Source organism: Haliaeetus albicilla, chromosome W, assembly GCF_947461875.1.
Source record: "Haliaeetus albicilla chromosome W, bHalAlb1.1, whole genome shotgun sequence".
NCBI classification, from domain to species: domain Eukaryota; kingdom Metazoa; phylum Chordata; class Aves; order Accipitriformes; family Accipitridae; genus Haliaeetus; species Haliaeetus albicilla.
Genome location: NC_091515.1, coordinates 40504920 through 40532218, shown reverse-complemented (window position 1 = coordinate 40532218; position 27299 = coordinate 40504920). Strand labels below are relative to the sequence as shown.

The following is a 27299-nucleotide window of genomic DNA, read 5'->3' as shown; positions in this document are numbered from 1 at the left end:
CAGAATTACATACAGTAAATCAGTACTTCATAAGTTAAAAACAAATAGAAAACCCCAAAACCTAAGTAGCTAACAATAAGCCCTGTAAGGCCTGGCAATTTTCACTAGATTTACACATATTAGATAGTGATATGCTTTCTATTCTGGGGTGTTTTCCATTCAAAACTTTGCTAACAATAGCAGCACACACTACCATAATTTTTTAGTTCTATTTCTGGACTAATAATCTCTAAGTAACTAACTTTAAACAGGATATTATACAGTTATAAAGACAAATTCAAATCGCAAACACTAGATTCCAGAGTATAAAACAGTAATCTAAAAATCCCTTTCTCTGTGACCTATAGAAAGATGACTTTTTTATTACTTGAAGTATAATGCTTTTTATGGCTTGAAGTATAATGTGGACCGTTTCTAGCGTGGTATGATTTGATTACACCAACTTACAGAGTAGTAGAGAAGCATATAAAAAATAAGAAATACAAAATCAAACTACTTGTTCTCACAACTGACAACTTGGGTGGCATGTAGTTTAATCATTACAAATCAGAAAAAAAATCAGCCAACGTAATAGAAGTTTACTGCTGCACATTTGCAAGAGAAACAAATAGGATTTCCTTATGCTCAGAATTTCATACAATATAGGTATGCCATGGGATAAACAGGTGAAAGTTATTTCAAAATAAGAGTTTGAAAGTGGCAGTATACAAGCAGCACTACTTTCAATATATCTTTGTTTAAAAGCATCCCAATATTTTCCCCAAGAATGGCTAAGCTTGTTGGCTCCACACTGTACACTAAGAGAAAACCTGAAACAGCCAAGAAGCAAGGATGATTTTTTTTATATATATATACACTCTTTTATACTCTCAAGACATTCTTCATCACCTTAGTTCACAGAAGAAAAATACTCCAACATCAAATTTAAAAAACCCCTCCTAAATAATTTTTTTCCTTGACTTAATTTGGCTTTTAAATATCTCTATCACCAACAAAAGCCTAAATCAACTTGTTGAGTTTCTGGAGCAAGAAACACATTTACTGCCCATCACTGAAATGAAACATCAAGTCAACAATATCCAATATGCTAGAATACTAAACTGTATTCTACTCAACACAAATTAATTTCACTTAGACATCTGCAGGGCTAATGTGCCATAATAAATTCTACTATTAATCAACAGTAAAGTGTTGAATTATATTAAATACCTGAATCTCACTCTCCTTTATTAAATTCTTTTATAGATTTCTTATCAACTCAAAAGAGCCCTTTCTGTTGTAAAAGTTACGCTATTATGCAAATATTATAAAAATAGTTACATTTAATTAGGAGCTATATATACACAACAGAACTGCTTTTTCTTTTAAGTACAGCTGACAGATAAGAGAGATGGAAAAAACATGCATTTATAAAGATATTTAAAACAAAGAAGAGAAGACTGCTACAGAATTTCTATTACTCTGGCATACAGCCATTTACTATGTTATAATGATATTGATGATGCCTATATTTCTGGACTGATAAGCATCGCACCACCAACATGCTTTAGTTTCTTTTGTAGCTAAAGAAGTTGATTTGTAAATTGAAACTATGGCATGCATTTCATCTATTTCTCATTAGAGTGTATCATTGAGTTTGAGGTTCAACTTTAAACAAACTTTACATCTAGTCACATAACCAACACAAGCAAGACATTAGTGCAAAAGGAAAGCTGTCAGTTGTACATGATGAGGACTCTTCCCCTAACTGCATGATGTGAGAACGATTATCAGATTAAAAATTCAAGTAGATTACCATGAGAACAAGAGAGATTTTCTTCTCCCAAATTTAGCACAGATTTCCAAAGGATCAAGAGGAAAGCAACCCTCAGTTACAGCTAGAATAAAAAAGTTAAACCCCAGTTCAGAAAGGTGATATGTAGCTCCAAAATTTGTCATGCTATGAAGGCAGTATTCTCAAGAAGAGCTCCAAACAAAACTGCAAATCAAAATGGGCATTTAAGTTGAAATTGGCCAACTGCTGCATAGAAATATGTTCACACACAACAGTCACATTTAAGTCAGTGCATAGAGAAGATAAAAAGCACTTATGGTAGTTGCAAATGTTAACAAGTCTATACAACTCGCACAGTTTAACAAGTCCATAGAAAAAGAATAGAATAAGAGTAGAAATACTCAAGCAAAACCAAAAAAAGATGACCCTCCAACTGTATAAAATCCACACAGTTGTAGTAAAAAGACATCAGTGGAAAATATTCAACTCAGTCCTAAACACCCAACAGGCAAATAAGACCAGGATAGACAAGCCTTTGGCAAACAATTTTAAGAGTCTAAATACAGCACTGCATTTCTAAATAATCCACAAAATATAATAATATGGCATATTGAAATATTGGTTAACCAACTCTGCAGATGCGATGCTAACAACATTTTAGCCAATGAGAGCAAGATAGAGCAAACTAAGGGAATACTGGTATATCACAATAGTGCTCAAGAAAAAACATTGTCACCAAGTCATACTTCAACAACAGCACTCTGGGACTGCACACTATTATCTATGGAGCAAAACAAATTTCTCTAGTTTTTCAGGAATGTGCCCTGCATAGCATATGTTATGATTCACTATAACACGAGCAGCAAGACACTGCAACGTAGTATGATTTATAGGCTGGATTAAGTTTTTTGCTATTTTCTTTTCATCCAGCAAATCACTAGCAGTTTGTTTATGCGAGTTTGTGGCATCAAAGTGTGAACCTGACTTGATAAGAAAATTCATGATGCCTGGATGGTTGTTCAGTGCAGCAATATGTAAAGGACTATTGTTATCAGAGTCTCTGACATTTATATTAGCACCACATTCCACCAGGATAGCAGTAACTTGTAGAGAGGGGAATTTACAAATTGGGTAGCGACCCACACATGTAGTATTCTTGTCAACAGCAAGGTGAAGTGGACTGAAGTTATTCTTCCCTCTAGGCTGAAGCTTAAGAAACTTGTAAATAGTCTGTTTCTTAAAATGCTCCTGTTCTGAGCTGCAAGGTACTTTTTCCAACAAGCAAATTAAATGCAAAATGATTGAAAGGGCTTTGTTCAGCTGTATTGGATCAGGAGGGCACTGGATTTGTTTCATGGCCCGCTCTATTTCAAGAACACTTTTGCACAGTATACCCATGAGATCATCAAATGTAACAGTAGTGCCTAGCAGGCCTTTTGCCCTGTCCTGCAGCATGAAGGAGAAGAGTTCAGCAAATGATAGTAAACTGCTGGCTGTCATAGGGCTCAGCGGATCTAGATTGCTCTGCTGCATGTCCAAAGCATATTTCCATAAGTTGATGCATCGCTTAAAGTTTCCAGAGTCTGCACAGACAGCACCTCTATATCTAATATAGTAGGATGTATCCGGGTGAGAAGGACCAAGAATACGTTCTCTAATTAATAGTGCTTGCATTCTCATCTCATCAGGATCTGCAATAAGATTTTCTAGCTCTTCTGAGCTGTTTACCTCTTTAGCATAATCATAGGCCATAATTAGTGTTTGTGACACAGGTTTGTTCAGGATACTAGTCCTATCACTGTATCTCATTTCCATAGCTCGCTTCCAGTATTTCAAAGCGCCAAGCAGATCTCTCTTTTTGTCCACAAATGTTGCTCCTAGAAGTTCCAGAGCATTTATACATTCTATCTTACTGGTCTGTTCATGTTGGGTCAGAAAGTCCACAATATTTGTGTGGCCTGTCACACTGGCTGACAGAAGGGGAGTCATTCCATAGCCATCCTTTTCCATCTTAGCACAATACTTGAGAAGCATCTTCATGATCTCTAAACTTCCAGATTCTGCACAGTCATGTAATGCAGTATTTCCTAGCAAAAGAAGAAAAACAATTATATAAATCATAATCAAATTATAGTCCAAATATCACCACACTAATAGTTAAAAAAAATAAAAATAAAATCTGTTTTGACATCTATAGACTATGAAAAGCTTAAACGACAAGTTAAAACATTCAAGACCCGATTAAAACATCAAAGCTACCAGGCAGTTATACAAATCAAAATGCTTGACATTATTACCCAAAAGAATTAAACAGATTTTAAGGACACTTATGTCTCACTATTCAAAACTTAAACCAGAATTCTCTACTACATGAGCAATTTTGTATCTGCTTTCAAGTATAAAAGAGAAACCTAAGCTTGCCATCTTAAGCGGTTATATTTTCCCTTCTTCCCTTGTCAAATTTCTTTCCTCCCTATCTCCATCCATGATAAAAAAACCAAAACAAACCAAGATCTGTATAAAAATTAAAGCTGTGCTAACTCAACATTGGCCTCGCTCACCTCTACACTGTACCTCTTCCTCTCTCTTTCATCCAAAGCCTTTGATTAAAGTGTTCCAAGGTAATAATCGTACACAAAGGCAAATACAACTCATCACAACAGGCCCTTCATCTCAGCTGGGGCCTCAGAGACTTCCAGAATATTCTGAGGGACCTGCTTATTTTGTCAAGCTGACGTATACACACAGACAAACTATTCTTAGTACTTTTAGGTCTTTATCCTGAAGTCCCACATTAACCCCTCTGCTCAGGATTCCCAAAAGAAAAGAAAAAAAAGCCACCCAAAAAACCACACCCACAAAATCCATAATGCCTTCAACACACAACATGCAGCCATTTGTCTTATAAGTCCTATCATTTACATTAAAATTATTTCTCATTAAGAGAATGTGCAATTGATATAGAGAACGAACTGCTAATTGCTTAATGATTGTCTCTCTGTAACTTTACATACCAAAGACTAGTGCTCGTCAAGGATTAAGCCTGTCAGAGACTGGTACTTGGGAGTGATGAGCAAGAAGGAACCATGAACAATCACAAAACTTAATTAAATGTTTGATAAATTTACGATCTTGTCGAGAAGGCTCAAGTAGAGGCCTTGCTTGAATAGATAGGGCCAGAAAAGATAAGAACTCCTGCCTTTGTTCTCGTCCTTGTAGATAATTTAGCTTAAACTAACCCTATGGTTTTTACACCACTAATGAGAACTTAGATAATAAGAACACTAACGAGCACTGATGTATTAAAACATGTAAAAGACCATACTGCGCAGAATCACCTGAGGAGGGTCAAATAGCGGACAAGTGAGGAAGACTATGGAAGACCACCGGAGGACTCCTGAAGACCACCAGAGACCTTCAATGCGCCTGCGTAAAGGACATTTGCATATGCTAATAGTTTCCCGGAAAACTAATGAATATGTATAAGATTTCTCGGAAATCTAGTGAATATGTATATAGAACATGTATTTAACCTGCACAATTAGACCTGATGGTGTGCACGATAGGTGGAGCGATCCCCCGTGCATCCAGCGCTGCCAATAAAGAATACCTACTTAATAGTTAATCAAACTATTGAGTCAATTTCTCTGAATCACAATGTCACACTAAAGGCATTCAGATAACGCTCGCACTATGTGGTGAAATTTCCAGCAAGCACTAGTGCTACCTGACTGAAAAACATATTTGCAGCAAATTAAAATGAAAACATTGGACGCCACAGTTAAATACTTAACTACTATGCTTCAAGTAGAAGAAAGTTTTGCTTAAGAACATATATGAGTACTTCACTGGGGGAGACAGGAAGATGGATGACCAATAACTTCCCCCCCCCCCCCCAACATAATAAAGCCTCTGGTTGACTGCTTTTAAAACTACACAATTTAAACCTAGCTTCTTTTTCATATATACTACAGATCCAGGCATACAAACTTTTCAGTCTCCCACTACATTAACATGAAAATAATTAACAGCACACCCATGTAAGAATCCCACCCCCCAATTAAAATGTCTTACACCACTAGCCTTGCAAATTCTGGTTTACTGGCCATCAGATGATCAGTATCTTGATATAGAGAACGCACTGCTTATTGCTTAATGATTGTCTCTCTGTAACTTTACATACCAAAGACTGCTGTTTGTCAAGGATTAAGCCTGTCAGAGATTGGTACTTGGGAGTGATGAGCAAGAAGGAGCCATGAGCAATCACAAAACTTAATTAAATGTTTGATGAATTTATGATCTTGTTGAGAAGGCACAAGTAAAGACCTTGCTTGAATAGAAAGGGCCGGAAAAGATAAGAACTCCTGCCTTTGTTCTCATCCTTGTAGATAATTTAGCTTAAACTAACCATATGGTTTTACATCACTAATGAAAACTTAGATAATAAGAGCACTAACAAGCACTGATGTATTAAAACATGTAAAGGACCATACTGCGCAGAATCACCTGAGAAGGGTGTAAGAGACTGAATTCTTATCCTGAACCATTTGCCTCAAAGATTGTCAGGTGTGGGGGACTGGACCATCATCTCAAGGAACTGCGAACTACTTATCTCGAGCCCTTTGTCTCTAAGATGGCCTGTTTAAGCAGGACTCTCCTGCCGATAAGGACGATTACCAGGCCATTGAGGCATCCAGAGGAGGAAACCGGGCTGGAGCTGATAAGATACTGGTTTTGGGTGTTGATCACGCGAAGGTCGTGTGATGGACGAAACCTGCAGCGCATGACATCATTGAAATATACCCTATAAAAAACTCATAGAGACAAACTGTGGCAGAGCCTTCTTCACCACCAAAGAATTGAAGACTGAGGACCAACGGGACACCGCTGGATCTGTGGTGGTGGCCGTCCTTGCAACTCCCACCACCGACTGCTTGCCTGAGGACCAACGGGACGCTGCTGGATCCGTGGTGGTGACTATCCTAGCAATCCTATCCCGACTGCTTGCTTAATTTCTACCTTTTCTTCCATTCTATCCTATCGCTACCATTTTGATAATTTTGATAATAAAACCTATTTTGACCTCGTTTGTGTCTTAATCTCGTTCTTGGGATCATATCGAAACCTTCCCCGACATCGGATCGGGACAGAGGGTCAAGTAGCGGACAAGTGAGGAAGACTATGAAGACCACCAGAGGACTCCTGAAGACCACCAGAGACTTTCAATGTGCCTGCGTAAAGGACATTTGCATATGCTAATAGTTTCCCAGAAAACTAATGAATATGTATAAGATTTCTCGGAAATCTAGTGAATATGTATGTAGAACATGTACTTAACCTGCACAATTAGGCCCGAAGGTGTGCACGATAGGTGGAGCGATCCCCCGTGCATCCAGCGCTGCCGATAAAGAATACCTACTTAATAGTTAATCAAACTATTCTGTTAGTTTCTTTGAATCAATCTGTTACACCATCAGCAAGTTTCCACATTCTCAAATGAGACCTCCTTTTCCAAGGATTCTGTACATTCATAGTCATCTGATATAGCTTTTTAAAGGTTCAGAGAGAAAGTTTCCTAAAACTTCCTCATTTGCATTTTTGGCAGGCTTTTTTCTATGCCAACAAGACACTGATTTGCAGTGGGCTTTGCTGTTGTATTTCTAGATTTATAACAGAACTGAAGTAAGTAGGGAAACAAAGCAGTAGTCTTTAAATCTTCAGCTGATGTTTGGGAAAAGTGCATTTTTGTAGGTATACAGCCTCCTGATCTCAACAGTTTAGATTTACCTTCATACATTTTCTTAATGTGCCCCCCCCCCAGCTCTGATATCCAGAATGTGCAGTTCACTCTAATATAAAGAGTGTTTAGTCAGTAAAACTCAAATCAGTCCCTAAAGCATGCCTGAGATTTGTCGTAAAAGCTGAATGCTACATCAAAATAAACTGAAAATAAGATGGAGATAAAGGCTTTCCATTAACAAATTCTTTCTGCCCAGAATGTATTGTTCATGCTGTCTTAAATAGGTTAAATTCAAATGCAAAAATATTTGAAGTTGGTACATGTATATATCTATCTACAAGAAAAACAAAAAAAGACTCATATTTGTTAAATACATTTCAGAAATAGAAATTTTGTTCCTCGTTCTCATTCCAATTATAAGAATCTGAATTAAGTTTATGCAAATAATCTTGGTATCTTCTAGCTTTTGACTTCACAGCATTCTTATTTCCTTTTTAATGAGAAACTTGGTAAGGGGATATGAAGTCAAAGTTTGATGAAAAAAAAACAAAACAAAACCCCCAAAATTCAGAAATATCTGGTGAAACCATGATGACTGTCCTATAAATTCAATACCTACTTGTCACCAGCAGAACCAGATGCTTTAGACCCACAATGCAAACCTCTTATCCTATCTTGAGTTAGATTATCAAGTAGTAGCTTACTTGTATCTTCTGTAGATAAACCACTAGGAAGAGAACAAGCGTATCCAAGAGTTTTACGAGTTTTAGTATACAGCAGAAGGATGTAGAAACTCAAGGTCTATTTAGATGAAAGTGTTCTAATGGGCACAGAACATTTTGCCTCTTTTCCCCTCCTAGTATTCCAACAATCCTCTCCTCACTTTCTCTTCCTGAAACTTTACATGTAAATTAATCTGCTGCTTCTTCCTTAAACTTGCTTGTGGACCATCAGAGGAAGAATTGACAGCACATTTCAAAACTTGCTTATCGCTCTCAATTCCAGTAACCAGAAAGACAGTAGTAAGGAGGAACAGTAGTTATTCAAGACAAACCGAGTCTCAATCTAAGCACACTGGATAATAAGAATTTAGCTACCACACTAATCGAATTCATACCAAAGACGTGCAAAATGCTATTTTCAAAAGATTATGACTAAAGGTTAACAGGTTTTTACAATTACAGTAGAACAGGAACTGTGATCACATTTTGTCCCCTCAAACAATTTTTTAAGTGCAAGTTTCAAACATTAAAAAAAAATCCAACCCACAAAACATTAGATTGTTTATTAACATACAGTGAGCTTAACTTGCTGTCATGGTTTAACCCCAGCCAGCAACTAAGCACCACACAGTCACTCACTCACTCCCCCCACCACCCAGTGGGACAGGGGAGAAAATCGGAAGGAAAAAGGTAAAACTCGTGGGGTGAGATAAGAACAGTTTAATAGAACAGAAAGGAAGAAACTAATAGTGATAATAATAACAATAATAAAATGACAAAAATAATAACAAAAGGATTGGAATATAAAAAAACAAGTGATGCACAATGCAATTGCTCACCACTCGCTAATACCCAGTTAGTTCCTGAGCAGCGACCCGCCCCCATCCCCACTCCCCCCCAGTTTATATACTAGACATGATGTCACATGGTATGGAATACCCTGTTGGCCACTTTGGATCAGCTGCCCTGGCTATGTCCCCTCCCAACTTCTTGTGCCCCTCCAGCCTTCTTGCTGGCTGGGCATGAGAAGCTGAAAAATCCTTGGCTATAGACTAAACACTGCTTGGCAACAACTGAAAACATCAGTGTGTTATCAACATTCTTCTCATACTGAATCCAAGACATAACACTATACCAGCTACTAGAAAGAAAATTAACTCTATCCCAGCCAAAACCAGGACACTTGCCAAATGTTCTTTTTCCATTACATTTCTGAATAGCGACCAACTATTTTACTATCACTTATAAAAAAAGTTGAGGAAGACACCCCACACAAAGTAGCACCCAAAATCATCTGTTAGATCAAGACTCATGAAATTAAAACCAGGTCTTAATAGGAAATGATTTTCAGTCTCAAATACCCTAGGCAATCTTTGTCACTAATGGAGCATTAAGTCAGTGACAGGAACCTTCACCTATAAACTGGTCTGGTCACGCTACAGTTTCTACAGAGACCAACAAAATTTCCAGTTACAGGAACAGATATTTTTCCAAATCTAGGTGGATTAAAAGTTTGGTTTGTCAACTGTAGTTTATTAACTATAACTCCTTCTTTCTTTATTATGGAAAATTCTTCATACCACCAAATTGACAAGCATGAGGCCTTTAAATTCCTAAGATGGAAAGGGATCAAAAGCAGACAAATACACAAAACCAGCTTGCCAATACACAGACACGTCATAAAAGTCACCTTGCTATGCTGGAGAAAGTCTAGTTAAAACTTAAGTATAGCTGTCAAACCAGAAGCAAATACTGACTGGCTCCTCAGGCCATCTGCACTTATGGAACACTCAGTGATGAAGCCAAAACCAGATCCATCTGGGTGTAGACTGAGCCACCAGTTAGTGTAGCCAGTTTAGTTCAAGTCCATACTACCTCACTCACAGCAGAGCTCTGAAACACTAGAAAGGTCTTTTAGAGGGTGCCAACTCCAATACCAATCTAGACATGGCCTGGGATGAAAAAGATTCAGAACTACAAGTGTTTGCAGCAATGTACATCAGAATCTTGTGTTAGCTGGGCAAATTTAACTTTAACATTTAAATTTCAAAATATTAGTGTACATAGTTTCAGTTATATTTGAGGTGTTACTTGATTTAAAAAAATAAATTAAAAACTCTCAAAAATGTTTTATTACAGACCATACTGTACTTGTTAAAATACTAGAGTCATCCCTTAGGTCACAACTATTTTATCTTTACATGTTATCATTCACAATCCTTTATTTTCTACCTTCAAGTCAATATTTAAGATATTAAGAGAGTCATAACATAAAAGCATATTAAAGACAAATCAAAATGCACTAGTGACACCAAAGTTCTTACAATTGCTTCACAACTATTGATATACATCATGCTAGCTTTGACGACAGGATCAATAGCAGATATTCATATTACACACTGTAGATCCATCACCACATAATGTTGCCCTTTACACTCTTTTATCAGTTACCAGACGTGTATGCTATAACACACTGATAGTGCAAAAATTCACACAAATTAAGCTTAGCCATTGTCTGCATAAATTCAGGTACAAAGCAACAGTTTATATGTCATTAATTTACAATGCAGCTACGCAGAAGACATGGAAATATTCCTAAACCACCAAGGATTTTCAGTACTCTCTTTCCACCTGGATTGCCTTCATTAAAAGATTTGCTTTTTTATTAGTATTATAGTTATTTACTCAAACTATGGTTATTAACAGCGTATCAGAAGTAGGATAATTTTTTAGCTACTTATATTGTAGTAGGCCTTAGAGACCACAATTATTTCAAGCAATGCACAAACTAAAAGGAAAGTGATCACCACTAATTTTTAGTGGCTGCACCTCACTTCAGTTTGACTGGATGGAACAGCAGCAGGAAGGAAATATTATAATATAAGCTTCCATAAACTAAAAGCGGACACAGGCAGATAGATGGATATAGAACTGCCAACTTAAACAAAAAAATATCCCCACCCAACAAAACACACACACGCACACACGCAAAACCCAACCTTAAGAAATAACAAGAATTCCAGTCATCTACCTCGCAATTATCAAGTGTTAAATTTGAGGAAGAATTTAAGAGGACATGGCAGTTAGCCTTGATATCCAACTCAAGAACTATGTTCCACATTACCCATAAATTCAACTGTTCAAATATAAGGATGGCAAATCAACTATTATCCACTTCAAAAATACTATATTGTCTATAGCGACAAGAATAAACAGTGCCTGAACACTATGCAATTCTGCAGTTAAGTCAATCCAATTTTTGTAACAAATTATTTCTTCAGTAAGAAATTAAAATCAACATTATATCTACTGCTGTATAGAATCATAGAATCATTTAGGTTGGAAAAGACCTTCAAGATCATCAAGTCCAACCATTAACCATGCCCACTAAACCATGTCCTGAAGTACCCTGTCTACTCGCTTTTTGAATATCTCCAGGGATGGTGACTCAACCACTTCCCTGGGCAGCCCATTCCAATGTTTGACAACCCTCTCAGTAAAAAATTTTTTCCTAAAATCTAACCTAAATCTCCCTTGCCTCAACTTGAGGCCATTTCCTCTTGTCCTATCTCCAGCCACCTGACAGAAGAAGAGGAAATAGGCTGAAAAGAAGCAAACACCCTTTGAAAGTCATTTTCTTTGATAAGCAGCTAAGAGAAACATATACAGAGATGTTGGTCAAACTTTTAAAGAATTCTTTAACTTAAAGATGATTATTTCAAAGCAGACTTCATTAAAATTTTCTTAATTCATTTCTAATTCTTAAGTGATCTGCTGAAATTTGATCACACGTAGAAGCTAGCTAATATTAGAACATGAGAAACTTCTCATTCTTGCACAAGAACAAAATTGGACTGGAAATATACTAATCATAACACTTCTCTGCTAGAGAAGGTACTGTTATATTGCAATATATTGCATTGTTAATACTGTTTTCTATCTATATAAAACTCTACTATTTGCACTACCTAATAATGTTCTCTAATTAAAAACAAGAGCAAAATGGAATAATCCAAATCTCAAAGACCCATTCGGAAAAAAAAAATATGTTAAACTGATGTCATAGTTTCATGTTTCATTCTTTCATTATAGCCCTACTTTAACAGAGGTAGTATAAACATCACAGAACTAATTCCCTAACTATCCAGTCTTACAAAAACAAACAAACAAAAAAAGGCAGCTCATCTAGGGAGGTGCGCCTAATGAGGTTGTGCCTTTCTATGTCAGAAAGAAGTTATTCTCAAACTAGGTTGGTAGCTTGTAACATGGAAAAGAAAGTGAAGCAGTGACACAAAGTGATTTGGCTTGATTTGCAACCAATATTAGCTACATCTACTTCCTAAAATTTGCAAAATGCTTAATCAAATTTCTGGATAGCAAAACTTTTTAAATTTAAAATTTGATTTGTTTAAATATGATAGCAGTGTGATATCATACCAAAGATCTCTTCCCGAAAATACACACTCAGCTGCTGAACTTTACACACTGGTCAATCCTTCAAATTAAATATATTTTTATATGTTGTCGTGGTTTAACCCCAGCCAGCAACTAAGCACCACGCAGCCGCTCACTCACTCCCCCCCCATCCAGTGGGATGGGGGAGAAAATCGGGAAAAGAAGTAAAACTCGTGGGTTGAGATAAGAACGGTTTAATAGAACAGAAAAGAAGAAACTAATAATGATAATGATAACACTAATAAAATGACAACAGTAGTAATAAAAGGATTGGAATGTACAAATGATGCACAGGGCAATTGCTCACCACCTGCCGACCGACACCCAGCCAGTCCCCGAGCCGCGATTCCCTGCCCCCCCACTTCCCAGTTCCTAAACTAGATGGGACGTCCCATGGTATGGAATACACTGTTGGCCAGTCTGGGTCAGGTGCCCTGGCTGGGCATGAGAAGCTGAAAAATCCTTGACTATAGTCTAAACACTACTGAGCAACAACTGAAAACATCAGTGTTATCAACATTCTTCACATACTGAACTCAAAACATAGCACTGTACCAGCTACTAGGAAGACAGTTAACTCTATCCCAGCTGAAACCAGGACATATGTTTAAAATAAACCACATGTATATGTTTTTGCAGCCTCACAGAAGAAATTAATCACCTTCATAAAATGAAGCTGTTCATAAAACACTGAATTTTTTTATTTTTTTTGTAAGCAGAGCACTTGAAGTAAATAAGTCCTCTAGCAGCTTTACTGATCTTTAAAAAAAATTTATTAATACATACATACAAATATAGGCAGTGCAAAAGAAAACTGTTTTACGTCTCTACATTTAATAAACATGACAAAGGAAAATTAAAGCTACGCCTTCCTTTTAAAAAGAAATTAAGTAAAAATTGCAAATAACCGTTAACCTCAACAAGTTGTTCCATGTTCTGTAATGGAATAATTGTTTCCTTGGTCACAAAACTCCTTAATGATAATTCATATTACCAAGATTAATAATACAAAGTGGCAATAATGTATAAGATTATGTGAATCATTTAATTTCAACAGGAACTACTTTTGGCATCTGAAATTCAATAATTTATTCCTTTAAACTGCACCTTCTTTTGTTATTTTATTTATAGACATTGGTACTGAAGTTCAGTTTCACGTAGCAGCACACACAAAATATCTACAAATTGCAGCACAGAACATTATGTAATATCATCCAAAAAAGAAAAAAAACCAAAAAAAAAAAAACCAAAAAACCAAACAAAAAACAAACAAACAAAAAAACCAAACCCACACACAACCCACAAAACCAGACAGACACAGAACACTTTGAGAACACAGCCTTTATTCACAAAGGAAAAAAGTGTGTTTGGAATTTTTTTCCTTGTTTTTTCAAAAATGAATCTTGGCAAGCAGACAAGACAAACTCAAAAGAGAACAAATCTGTCAGATTCCTTGATGTTTACTGCAAGGGAAGATTAATTTTTTCACTTATACTAATGTATTGGGTTTGCGTGGCAAGGTTTTGGTAGCAGCGAGGGGGCTAGAGGGGTGGCTTCTAGGGGAAGCTTCTAGCAGCTTCTCACGTGTCCAACAGAGCCAAAGCCAGCTGGCTCCAAGACAGACCCGCAGCTGGCCAAGGCCAAGCCAGTCAGCAATAGTGGTAGTGCCTCTGTGATAACTGAGACGGGGAACCAAAGAAACCTTAGCAGATATAGTAGATATATGAATGTGGATAAGAATTGTTTAATAATTATCTAGCTTATAATGAAGTTAAAGAAGTTTCAATAGAGGTAGACATGGCCCAAGGGGATGAGAAGTGATGTTTAACGCTTGCATTGTTGAGGCTGGCTGGGACAGGAGATAGTCCCTGATAAGAAGCAGCAGTGGCTCCAAGAACCAGCCAAGACCGACCTCGTGATTTGGACAAATGCCAAGGGACAACTGAGTCTGCTCAGGGACAGAAGGTTAAGAGTTCACCGTGAAGAAGACATACAGCCTTCATCTTCACGACCACCAGACGACCACCATGAGGAGGCACTGCGCAAGCGCAGTTGAGAGGAGACTATGGAAATGACTTCCTAGAGCTAATTTTAATATGAAGCGGGGATAGGTAATGCCTATGTATAGGCGTATTGCGAAACTCTATGTATATGTAACACTTGACTGTATAAATTTAAAGTGACCTGCCAAATCAGGCGCGCACGACTTTGGTGGGACTACCCCCCGTGCTGCCCAGCGCTGAATGAACATACCTACTTTACAATCTCACTGATTGTGGAGTCTGTTTTCCGCACGTCAATAACATATTTAAGAAGGGAAAAAAGAGTTGCTGTGGAACAGAAACTGCAGCCGGAGAAAGGAGTGAGAATATGTGAGAGAAACAACCCTGAAGACCCCCAGGTCAGTGAAGAAGGAGGGGGAGGAGTCCTCCCCCTGAGGAGGAAGGAGCGGCAGAGACAATGTGTGATGAATTGACCGCAACCCCCATTCCCCATCCCCCTGCACCGCTGGGGGGGGGGGAGGAAGTAGAGAATCCAGGAGTGAAGCTGTGCCAGGGAAGAAGGGAAGGGTGGAGGGAAAGTGTTTTAAGATTTGGATTTATTTCTCATTACCCTACTCTGGTTGATTGGTAAATTAAGTTAATTTTCCCCAAGTTGAGTCCATTTTGCCCATGATGGCAATTAGTAAGTGATCTCTCCCTGTCCTTATCTTGACCCACAAGCCTTTTGTTATTTTGTTATATTTCTCTCCCCTGTCCAGCTGAGGGGGGGGAATGATAGAGTGGCTTTGGTGGGCACCTGGCATCCAGCCAGGGTCAACCTACCACAACTAAACCACACCAGTCATACAGCAAAGAGTGTGCATCCACATAATCCCCCTACTTCTGGGTCTGCCAAGTCTGTAAAAAAATTCCACCCCCAGTAGGTTCGAGTATTATGCTTTTCAGTTTCCCACATAAATAACAACACTGAAATAGTGCTAGTCCTTGATATAGTACTACTATATGTATAACCTTGATAAGGTACTCAGAGACTGAGGTCTATATACTTCTAAACTTTCCAAAATGAGCAAGTAAACTGAAGAAGCCTCATCCTCCACATTATTTTACAAAGCCATTATAATCAAATACTGCACCATAGCTAATGGTATTTAAGAACATCAAGACTTCAAATCATAGCATTATTTTGCTTTTTCAAAATACATGATTCCCTCTAACTTTTATGGTCATATGGAGTATGATATACAACAAAAAATAGGTTTCCAACCCAACGTTCTTGTGCAGATCTCGAGATACCTAAATGAATGCCTAATCCAGCAGTTCTCAAATTTTCTAATACTTAGGGGGGGGGAAATCAGTCTTTTGGCTAGCAGATGTGTCTGTTAACAACTGAAGGGAGACAGAGGTAGTAAAGACCATCAGTGAAACCCAGGAATATCATCTCAACGAGAAAGAGACCACATTCCAAGCAACTCAGCAATGGAGTTACAAGCCACATTCAGAGAGGGGGGAAAAAAACCAAACCAAAACAAACCCCTGCCTTTCAAGTAATTATTTTTGGAAAAAAGAGTCCTTATTCCCTGCACCATTATGTACACACCATCCTGGCTGTCAGAGCTTGTGTACTTTATCTATAGTTTAACTTCTTAATTGCAGAAAGAAGGAGAATGAACCTCCATTATTAGAGCAGGTCTGATGGAGAAGGGATAAAGCATAATGCAAAGTATCAAAACACGCATTGTGATTTCTCAAAGTGCAAGATCCAAGTATTATGTCTGGCATTAGACTAGAGGTGTAACATCCCTTTAAAATGGTTTGCACGCAAAATATCTCTGTTGTGGAAATTAAATTAATTTAAATAGAAAATCCAATTCCAACAACCACAGCCTCAGGTAGATCACCAACAAAGCCCAAATCCGTAATTTCGAGGCCCAGCAAAGACTGCTATCACTTGAATTACAAGAGCAAGCATCTCCCCCACCCTCCCACACCACACAAACACTGACTAGCCAAAAGAAGACTGCACAGAAACACATCAGCAAAACACTGATCAAGACTCCAGAAGTCTATTAACACTGTAAGGGAGCACTAACCTTTAACTACAGATCATTGGCAGGCTTCACAATGCAGCAGAATAGAAAACTGCATGCAGCCAAAATGCAGAATGTTCCTCCTCATCCAAGCACATGAATAGATGGTCTGTACCTCATTCAGAGTTTAGTTCTAGGGTTCTTTCTCCTCATGAAAAAAACCTCAGGTTTCTGCTACTACAGTATTATCCATACTATTCTTTAAGAGAATTTTTTTTAATTAAAAAAACACACAACCAAAACAAAAAAAAACTAATTTGCTGTTAGAGACCTCTGTTTCATACCAGTGAAATATATCAAGCCCTGTTAGTTTTAACCTGCAGCTTCTCAAACTAGGAGTAATCTACTGGAAAAGCCTCTGAATTAGGAAGACAATACCAAATTAACTCACATTGGAAGCATTGCTTTAACTACTGTCTGCTTTTCTAAAAAAGTCTTTAATTCTACAGGTATCTTTGCTATTTTCCACAATTCTAAAAGAAAAAAAAAAAAAGGAGTTTTCTTATCCTGTTGTCATGGTTTAAGCCCAGCCAGTAACAAAGCACCACAAAGCCACTCGCTCACTCCTCCCCCACCCCAGCCCCAGTGGGATGGGGAGGAGAAAATATAAAGAAAGGCTCATGGGTCGAGACAAGGACAGGGAGGGATCACTGACCACTTATGGTCATGGGCAAAAGACAGGCTCGACTTGGGGGAAAAAAAAAATATCAATGTAATTTACTACAATCAAATCAAAACAAGGATACTGAGAAGTAAAACCCAAATCTTAAAACACCTTCCCTCCACCCCTCCATCCTTCCCGGCTCAACTCCACTCCCGGTTTTCTCTACCTCCTCCCCCCCCCAGCGGCACAGGGGGACAGGGAATGGGGGTTGCGGTCAGTTGGCCACACATTGTCTCTGCTGCTCCTTCCTCCTCAGGGGGAGGACTCCTTGCTCTTCCCCTGCTCCAGCATGGGGTCCTTCCCATGGGAGACAGTCCTTCACGAACTTCTCTGGCATGGGTCCTTTCTGCGGGCCGATCTTCTGGCACAAGCTGCTCCAGCGGGGGCTTTCCCATGGAGTCACAGCCATCTTCAGGGGCATGCACCTGCTCCAGCATGGGGTCCTCCACAGGCTGCAGGTGGGCATCTACTCCACCGCTCACCTCCATGGGCTACAAGGGGGACAGCCTGCCATCTCACCATGGGCTGCAGGGGCATCACCTCCTCCAGCGTACCTCCTCCCCCTCCTTCTTCACTGACCTTCGAATCTGCATAGGTGTTCCTCTCACATTCCAATCCCCTCCCCCACTGTAGGTTCCCCTTCTTAAATATGTTATCCCAGAGGCATTACCACCGTTGCTGATGGGCTCGGTCTTGGCCAGAGTGGGTCCGACTTGGAGCTGGGGGAGCTTCTAGCAGCTTCTCACAGGAGCCATCCCTGCAGCCCCCTCCCCTGCTACCAAAACCCCACCACACAAACCCAAACCACCTGTTTATCACTGGGGTTTTTTTCCTCACTTGCACTGTTCACATGACAAAGTATTAAGAAAATCCTTTGTTTCCATTTCTGTGGCTCATATGTTCTTCATAAAAGTTTGGGGAAAATGTAAAAGTCAGATCTGTAAAACAGTGGCAAGAACAAAGACAACTAAATGCTCATATTTTAAATTCAAAACTATTGACCATCTTCTGCAGTATAGCACTTGTCTTACCCCAAACATATTGTTACCTCCTTCTTCACCATCATCTCCTGTTAGATGGTGCTAGACCTATACTTTACATCAGCATAGTATCCTACCTGAATCAGACTCAGAAATCATATTCTAGCTGTACTTTTGCACTTCCACAACTCTCCTTCCAAAACATCTGCATTCTGAATTTTAGTAGTCCAAAACACAGTTGCTGGATTATGTCTGTATTTTAGAAGCAGGACTTGACTGCATGTTTTTAAACTACTCTTATACCCCTGCCTCAACTGTCATCCTGGCTTTTAGATCTCTCTGAACTTACCCATTTTGTCATCTCCAAGTATTTGGATTTTTCCCTGGAACTGTCAACACCTGAAAACATATTTTCACATTTTTCCCAGCTCTAGAATTCTCCCCATTTTTTAAATGTGAATGAAGTCCTATCTTAAAATAAGAAAATCTACTGGAAAAGCCTAAGGGATAGTTTGAGTAATTTTACCCTCTCACTCTTTCCCTGGTTTCAAGAATAGCTGGAAGAGAACCTCTAGTAATCTCCCATAACAGCATTTTTCTAAACATAGTAAAATTACATTAGTTTTGTTCTTATAAGAAGCTTTATATTTTAAAATGCAACAAAATTGACAGTAGCCAAAGCTTTTGCATCTTTCACAGGGCAGTAGGCTTTTCCATGAATGGCCCAGAAAGGGGTCTAGTTTAGATAGAAGGATAGCAACAACTTTTAACTATTTGAGCAGAGCACTAAGTTCTCTTCATCTCCCTACCACAAGCACCCCTACTCTCTGTCAAGAGTTGTTAGACAACAGGGAAGAGTAGAAACTGAAAACGATAGACAGAGACTTTGAGGCAGAATATGACAATGTAGAATGAAACCTATTGGAAACATTCATTTTGAAATTAATAGCTAGTGAGCATTCTTGCAAAACAAAGTTCAGAAGGTTAGTTGTTGAGCCTCAGCCATTGCAACACCCATACTGTTGTAATATTTAAGGCTACCGGTTTTGGTCAGTTCTGCCTTTCCACAGCTGACTTTCAGGGTTTATAGCACTTTCTTTCTCTCTTCCTTTAGCTTGTCACTGCTTATTTAGTAACTTCAGAGACCAGACCGCCTCATGATGCCAAAAAAGTATGCTCACGTCATATCAGAGAGGAGCATTTGTTTCCAAACACAAAAAGGCAGCGCATACTTGACCAACAGATATATGTATACACATGCATTTGTACACACTGTAGTCCAAAAGATAAAATGAATTTTTATGAGCTAAAACATATCCAATCCAACTTTTTTTTATTATTATTCAAAAAATAAGGATCAGTTAATACCTTAGGAAGTTTTGCTCATGTGCCTAAGTTGTAAGTCACAGAAACTGAAGGAAGCGGAGAGAAGAAGGAAATAAGATAATAAACCCAAGAGCAGTGAGAAAATCCTCAGGAGTGCACAGCTGCCATTCAGTCATTTAAACAATAAATAAAAATAAAATTAATGCACTAGTAAAGTGAATAATAAGGATGAGTAAATTAAAGCATAATCCACTGACACAAAAATGAGGAATAAGAGATCCACAGATTTATTTTTTCCTGTTACATCAGATATTTAGCAGCTCTGCTCTGTTCATACCTACCATATAAAGGGATGAGTTTTAAACTAAAGATAATATATATTTTTATATTTAGCTTGTTATTCCAAGAACCCAGTCTAGAAACATGACGTTTTTATCCTATCACAAGTCCATGATTCATAGGCAACCTTAAATCCTTACAAATAAAGATTTATTTTGCTCTGCCCACTTCTATGACAAATTTTTAGTTTAGCTTGCTTTATATTAAACCCACGTAACTCCATGACTTGCAGAAAAAACGCATATTTAACTGAATAGCTTTTTCAAAGAGATTACTCCCATATTTGGCACTTAACAATATTGTGCAGTAAGCTAAGTACTACAGGTTTTTCTGTCAAAATATACTTGAAGTATATTATACTGTTAAAATTTTAATTAGCCAGAAAAGGGCAACTGAAGTATTATGCTACAGAAAGATTTATTAGCAAATTTATTATTAATAAACATATATAACAAAATAAGCTGCTGAGACACAATCCTGGCTCAACGAGCTAAAAAGTTAACCATAACCTGCAATAATCAATATGCTTTTTAGGCCAATATCATAATCACATACAAGTTTGAGATGTAACAAAAGCCAGGAATTAGAATAAGAGGTCCACATAAATATGACCACAACAAAAAGGACATAAGTCTTCACTTTGAACAAAGCATCAGGATAACTGTAAACAAAGGCAAACAGATGTTCTTTGTGATCTGTGCACCACTGGAAATCTTTCTGTTGTGATCACAGTCACATGAAGCTTCATTTCTTTAATTCTAAAATGTTGAGGATTTCTTGGCTGGGCGAGGGCATGTGAGCAATCCAGCCTTTAGCTGGGAACGAAGCATAAGTTTACAAAGTGCTGAAGCGGACAAGGACACTGTGTCCTTGTACGCTGGGAAAAAGGAAGATAAGAAGAGCCTGACAAACAACTCCTGGATGCTGAAGAATGAGATAAGTAACTGCTGGACACCTCGTGAAGAAGCTTGCACAGCCAATAGAGGATAAGATAGCGCCGCGTGAAATGGGGTATTGTACCAATTAGAGTATTGTATAAGGCGCGTGCACAAGCGCATAAGGTATATAACTGTGCTAAAAGTTGTAGTAAATGGGCTTCACTTGATCACATTGGTCTGTGTGTGATGTCCCCTGTGGATCCTCTGCAACATTTGGCACCCGAACAGGGACCCTCAGATCAGCACTTTATCGCCTCTATGAGAATTTCTGGTGCAACTGAACTGACGAGGGAGCGGAGAAGCCGGCCGAGACTTTCCTGCTGCCCCAGCAGGATGGCATGAGCTTCAGCTAAGCTGTGAAGAACGACATGAGCTTTAGCTGAGCTGCGAAGACGAGGAGACGCGCGCAAGCTTGAATCTCGCCCTGATCAGGTGAGCGGTTGGAGAAGGAGATGGGGTTGGACAAAGAGCAGGAAGCAGTCCTAAAGCTCCTTCGTTATTTTCTCTCTGAGAGAGGACTGAAATGCGATAATTCTGTGTTAAAGGGGTTGCTTTTACGGGCTTGGAAGAGAGAACTTATTCCGAGTATAAATGTCGCATTTGAAGAAGCGACCTGGGATGATATAAGCAAGGCGCTGTGGGACGCTATTAGAAGCGGGGGGGATAAGGCAAAGGAGGCAAACAAATACGCAGCGCACTGGAAGGTAATTCGAGACATGCTGCAGGCAATGAGGGCGGAACGGCAGGCAGCCGCCGCTGTCTGCGCGGCGGTGACCCCTTCTGCTGCCTCTATGGCTGCCGCGTCAGCCTACCCCGCTGGAATTAGGGGGACATTCTCTACACAACTATCTCTACCCCCCCGAGCATCCATTTCTGCTAATGCTGAGACGCCTGCACAGACACAGCCTTTGCCTATACCCAGCCAGGTCGCTGGCGCCGAAGATATCCCCCTGCCTGTTACTCCGCGGGAAGCGGAGGAATTAGGGGGGGGCGATTGTCGCCCGGCAGGTCCGGAGCCGACAGACTCGGAGGTGGTGAACCAGTTACAAAAAAATGCCAGCCCCGCTTTCTCCCCCCCCAACCCCCCCTCCCCTCCGTCCGCCCGCCGCGGCGTGTGTCAGCCGGTCATGGAGTGGCCGCCGCCAGCCGCGGCCGGCCCCCGGACAGAACCATCCGCGCCCCCGCCCCCGCCCTTTCATCCATCCCGCCTCTGGGAACCAGAGATGGTGAAACCAACTGCGCCCGCGATAGACGCGGAGTCTCCTGCAATAGCCGCTGCAGACGAAAGGCAGAGACATTGGAGGGGAGTAATAAAAAATGCCATTGTGGAAGGGACTATGCTCCAAGCATTCCCAGTTGTTGCACAAAATGGACAAAAAAGATGGGAGGCATTTCACTGGAAAGTCCTTGAGAAATTAAAGACTGCTGTGAGTCAATACGGAATCCGCTTATTGATAAAGCCAGTAAGAAACCCTCGGTCAAGTGTTTTAATTGTGGTAAACTTGGACACATCAAGAGCCAATGTAGAGTTTCTGCTAACAAAAAGATGGTGCAACAGTTGTAAGAAAGATAACCATACCACCAAGAATGCAGGAAGAAGGGAAACTTTACACCGAGCGCCAAGGCCCCTCGCGCAACAACACAAATGCAAGGGGTTTGGGCTGCCAGCCCTCAGGCAGCCTCACAACTACCAGATCCGCCACTGCAGGAAGCTCCGGAGTGGACGTGGAAACCACAGTACACATTCAACATAAAGGGACCATTGGGGTTTGGGCTTAGTGCATTTTTAATGGGACGATCTTCAACAGCTCTAAAAGGAATTTTGGTAGTCCCAGGGCTTATTGATGCAGATTATTGTGGGACTGTGAAAATTATGATTCATGTTTTAATCCCTCCTGTTTCTATTCCTAAAGGTACCAGAATAGCACAATTAGTTCCATTCAGGTCATGTGTTCCAAACCCAGGTGAAGTACAACATGGAGATGGTGGATTCGGCTCCACAGGGAAACCACAGGTATACCTTGCCATGGACATAACAAAAGGTAAACCAGAAAAGGTAGTGCAATTGGAAGGGCCTGACGGAGTTATCGTCAAGAAACTGATGACAATCGATACAGGAGCTGATGTTACGATTATTTCACGATATATTTGGCCTCCATCATGGCCATTGATCAATCCAAATTTTGGCATTGCAGGGATAGGGGGCACACAAGCCACCTTAGTAAGTCAGCTACCGATTACATTTGTGTTCCCCGACGGTGAACACGTTACGACGCGTCCGTATGTCATGACTACCCCAACTGAATTGTTTGGCCTCATAGGCCGTGGTTTATTGAGCCAAATGAAGGCAATGTTAGTGACCCATCCTTTTTAGGAGTGGTCACTGAGGGGCAGCCAATCCTGAAAATTAGCTGGAAAACAGATGAGCCTGTTTGGATTGATCAGTAGCCGCCAAATTCTGAAAGACTGCTAAAAATACAAGAGTTAGTTAAGGACCAATTGAGAGCGGGACATGTTGCTCCTTCTACTAGTCCAATGGAATACACCAATATTTACCATTCCCAAGAAAAGTGGGAAATGGAGACTGTTACATGATCTCAGAGCTGTGAATGCAGTGATGCACAGTATGGGAGCCCTGCAGCCAGGTTTGCCATCTCCAGTTATGCTTCCAGAAGAATGGGATTTGTTAATTATAGATCTAAAGGATTGTTTTTTCACCATTCCCTTGCACCCAGATGACGCTGAACGGTTCGCCTTTTCGGTACCATCAATTAACAAGGCAGAGCCCTATAAGAGATACCATTGGGTCGTGTTACCGCAATGAATGTGCAATTCCCCCACGATGTGTCAGGTGTATGTGGCCTGGGCATTAGAGCCTGTAAGAAAGCAGTTTCCTCAGTTAATCATTTATCATTATATGGATGACATTTTGATAGCGGGCAGGAACTTGCCACAGGATGAAATTTTAACTCAATTACAGGACACCTTAAGCCATCTCGGATTAATAATCGCTCCTGAAAAGGTGCAAAAGGCAGCACCTTGGAAGTATTTGGGGTGACACATAGATGCTAGCAATGTTAAACCTCAGAAGGTTCAAATAACATCAGAAATTTCAATGGTGCATGATGTCCAGAAGCTTGTGGGAGATATCCAGTGGGTGCGGAATCTTTGCGGTATCACTAATGACGATATGGCCCCTCTGGTAGAACTCTTGGGTACGAGCGCACGTGCAGACGAGAAACGGGAAATGACAGGAGAACAGCAAAAAGCCTTAGAATATATATCAAAGAAAATTGCATCTAGCTTTGCATCCAGATGCAATGAGGATTTAACGATCAGGTTGATGATCATTAATACAGGGGACTCTCAGAGACAACACCCTTATGCGGTAATTTGTCAGTGGGACACAAAGCGCTCAGATCCCTTGAGAATTCTGGAATGGGTCTTCTTGGCCATGCGACCAGACAAATCTATTGTAACCCGATTGGAATTATTTGCACAACTGATCATTAGGGCAAGAACGAGGATTGTAGAGATTGCAGGGACGGAACCAGAAATGTTGCTAACACCTCTGGTAAAATGGTATTTGGAATGGGGAATTCGGCATTCTGTAGCGTTACAAGTGGCATTAGCGGGGTTTGGAGGTACAGTAAGTAATCAATATCCAAAGCATAAGTTGTGGTCACTATTGGAACAGCAAACCTTTGAGCAAAAACCATGGAGGTCGGAAACACCTGTACACAGGGTAACAGTGTTTACTGATGCTGGGAAAAGGACAGGTACGGCCACCTGTACGTGGAAAGATGCTAACGATCAGTGGTGTGACCATGTTGAAAAAGGAGAGCCTGGGGATTCTTTACAGATGCTAGAATTAAAAGCCGTGATTCAGGCACTGCAGCACTGGGCTAAGGAGCCGCTGAATATCGTATCCGATTCTCTTTACGTAGTTGGGGTGAGACAAGGGGAGTCAAAAGAATCTCAGTAGACATAATAAAGGGGGGGTGAAAGATGATGTTTAGTGCTTATATTATTGAAATTAGCTGAGGTAGAGACAGTCCTTGATAAGAAGAGCTGGTCCCAAGAACCAGCCAATGAGGTAAAGACAGTCCTTGATAAGAAGCAGGAGCAGGCCCCAAGAGCCAGCTAAGACTGGTCTTGCGGCTTGGGTGAATACCAAGAAATCACTGAGCCTGCGCAAGGAAAAAGGTTACTAGCGGTGACGAAGAGGAGTCATCTATCTTCATCTCTGCGACCACCAGACGACCACCATAAAGAGGCCCTGCGCAGGCGCAGTTGAGAGAAGACTATGGAAATGACCTCTCGGAGCAAATTTTAATATGAAGCGGGGATAGGTCATGCATATGTATAGGCGTATTGTGAATATGTAATACCTGACTGTATAAACTTGAGGCGAACTGCCGAGTCGGGCACGCACGACTTTGGTGGGACTACCCCCCGTGCCGCCCAGCGCTGAATGAACATACCTACTTTACAATCTCACTGATTGTGGAGTCTGTTTTCCGCATGTCAGTTTGGCGAGCCAGGCAGGAGACTCTCTGCTCGGCTGCGGGACCGACTGCGGAGCGGACGCCCCTAGGCGCGCCCCGAGCACTTTCCTCGGAGGAGCCTCCGCTGCCAGCCGCTCACCGCGGGAGCAGACAACAACCTCCTGAAGCCGCGGACCAAACGGTATGTTTTACAAGGGGAGCCTGTAAAAGTACGGGCCGAAACAACTAGTAAATCGCGCAGAGACGTCTGGCGTGCAGCATAGTCCCCGTATGGGAGGAGGGTACCCTGTATGGGGGGATTTGCTGACCGATAGAGCGGCCGCTAGCGATCTTGGGGGTAGATCGAGCAAATCCGGGGTGACTGCTGCATCCCAGTATTGGGAGCCAGGACGGACCTGTCGATGACTGGTATATAAGAGGCAGGAGAAGGGTAAGCGCACCCCCTCGCAATTGCGCTTGGTTTATGGGGTAAGTGGACCCCCTCGCAATTGCACTTGGTTTATTTTTTGCAGCTGCTGAAGGTTGTCAACTGGAGCGATGCTTGTATGATGTAAATGTTTGGAAATTTATGTTAAAGATTTTATGTGGGTGTGTGGAAATGATATGTTGAAATTTATAGGTGTATGTATGTTTGTTAATGTGTGAATGTCTTTACGTATTAATAGGGGTGATTTCTTGCTTTGTATGTGGGCTTACAACTGGACTATATAATAATTAGCATCCGGCTTGGGTTTTGTTGAAGTGTAAATCTTGTGGGAGAAGCTGGTACTGTACATCTAGCAGACAGAAACCAGACTGCCTTGAGTGTTTTCTCCAAATTCCACACCTTTATGATTGGGAAAGAGCTCACTAAGAATCCAAAATACTGAGATTGGTGTGTAAAGGAAAATTTAATTCCAGAAATTTGGGACGCGTGGGAGGAAAACTGAGGAAGACTGTAAAAGAAGTGTAAGAAACAATTTGCATGGAAGCTTATTAAAAGGAGAAGCCAAAATCAAACTTAAGAATCATTAGGAGGAGTTATAAAATGGGAAACAATCAAGGAGGAATATCGAGGAAAAGTCCTCTGGGTTGTGTAATTGCCCACTGGAAAGATATTGTTGGGACCGGAGGTACGGAAAGTAAAAAGAACCTTATTAAATACTGCAATCAATGGTGGCTGTTGTATAAGTTAGAAAGTGATGCTAAGTGGCCACTTAATGGGTCAATAGAAAGATTATAATACTCTATTACAACTAATGCTGTTTTTAAGGAGAGAAGGAAAATGGGATGAGGTTTCGTATGCAGACATGTTTTTCACCCTCCGAAATCATCCGGAGTGGCAAAGGGACTGTGGAATGATACCCCCACAGGACCCCATGGTGCTTGCACTTGAGCGAGAGAACAACAAGGTTGAGCTTAGAGGTAAACTGAGGCGGTGTTGTTCGACATGTAGTATTGGACAAAGATGTACAAAGACAAATAAAATTCACCAGGTACCAGAACAAGATCTAACTGATTTGTTTAAGCCTCCCCCTCAACCACAGGAACAGGATGCAGACTCGGATAGAATTCCGACCCCCCCCGGACAGCCCTGTATCTTCCCATACTAGGAAGAAAATTGCCTCAACAGCTTTACAAGCACCTCTCCGAGAAGCGGTGGGGCCAGAGGGTGGGACGATGCTAATCAAAGCACCCTTTTCTACTGCTGACCTAGGGGAATGGAAAAAGGTTGCAAAAGATTATAGGAGTGATCCGATAAGTGTAGCTAAGCATTTCCAATT

At 40.4% G+C, this 27299-nt stretch overlaps 1 protein-coding gene and 1 long non-coding RNA gene across 4 annotated transcripts in view; one reads left to right on the top strand and one right to left on the bottom strand.

Moving 5' to 3' along the window:
• Positions 1-516: 516 nt before the first annotated feature.
• The window catches only part of FEM1C (fem-1 homolog C), a 36422-nt gene continuing 9639 nt past the window's right edge, over positions 517-27299 (bottom strand). For all 3 annotated transcript variants that reach the window (XM_069775091.1, XM_069775092.1, XM_069775093.1), the window contains exon 3: positions 517-3861. In XM_069775091.1, the coding sequence (XP_069631192.1) occupies positions 2552-3861 (1310 nt within the window). In that variant the 3' untranslated portion in view covers positions 517-2551. The remainder of the gene's footprint in view (positions 3862-27299) is intronic.
• LOC138683379 (uncharacterized) overlaps positions 6622-27299 on the top strand; it is a 224933-nt gene continuing 204255 nt past the window's right edge. The window contains exon 1 of the long non-coding RNA XR_011322944.1: positions 6622-6747. This is a non-coding gene — a long non-coding RNA (uncharacterized lncRNA). The remainder of the gene's footprint in view (positions 6748-27299) is intronic.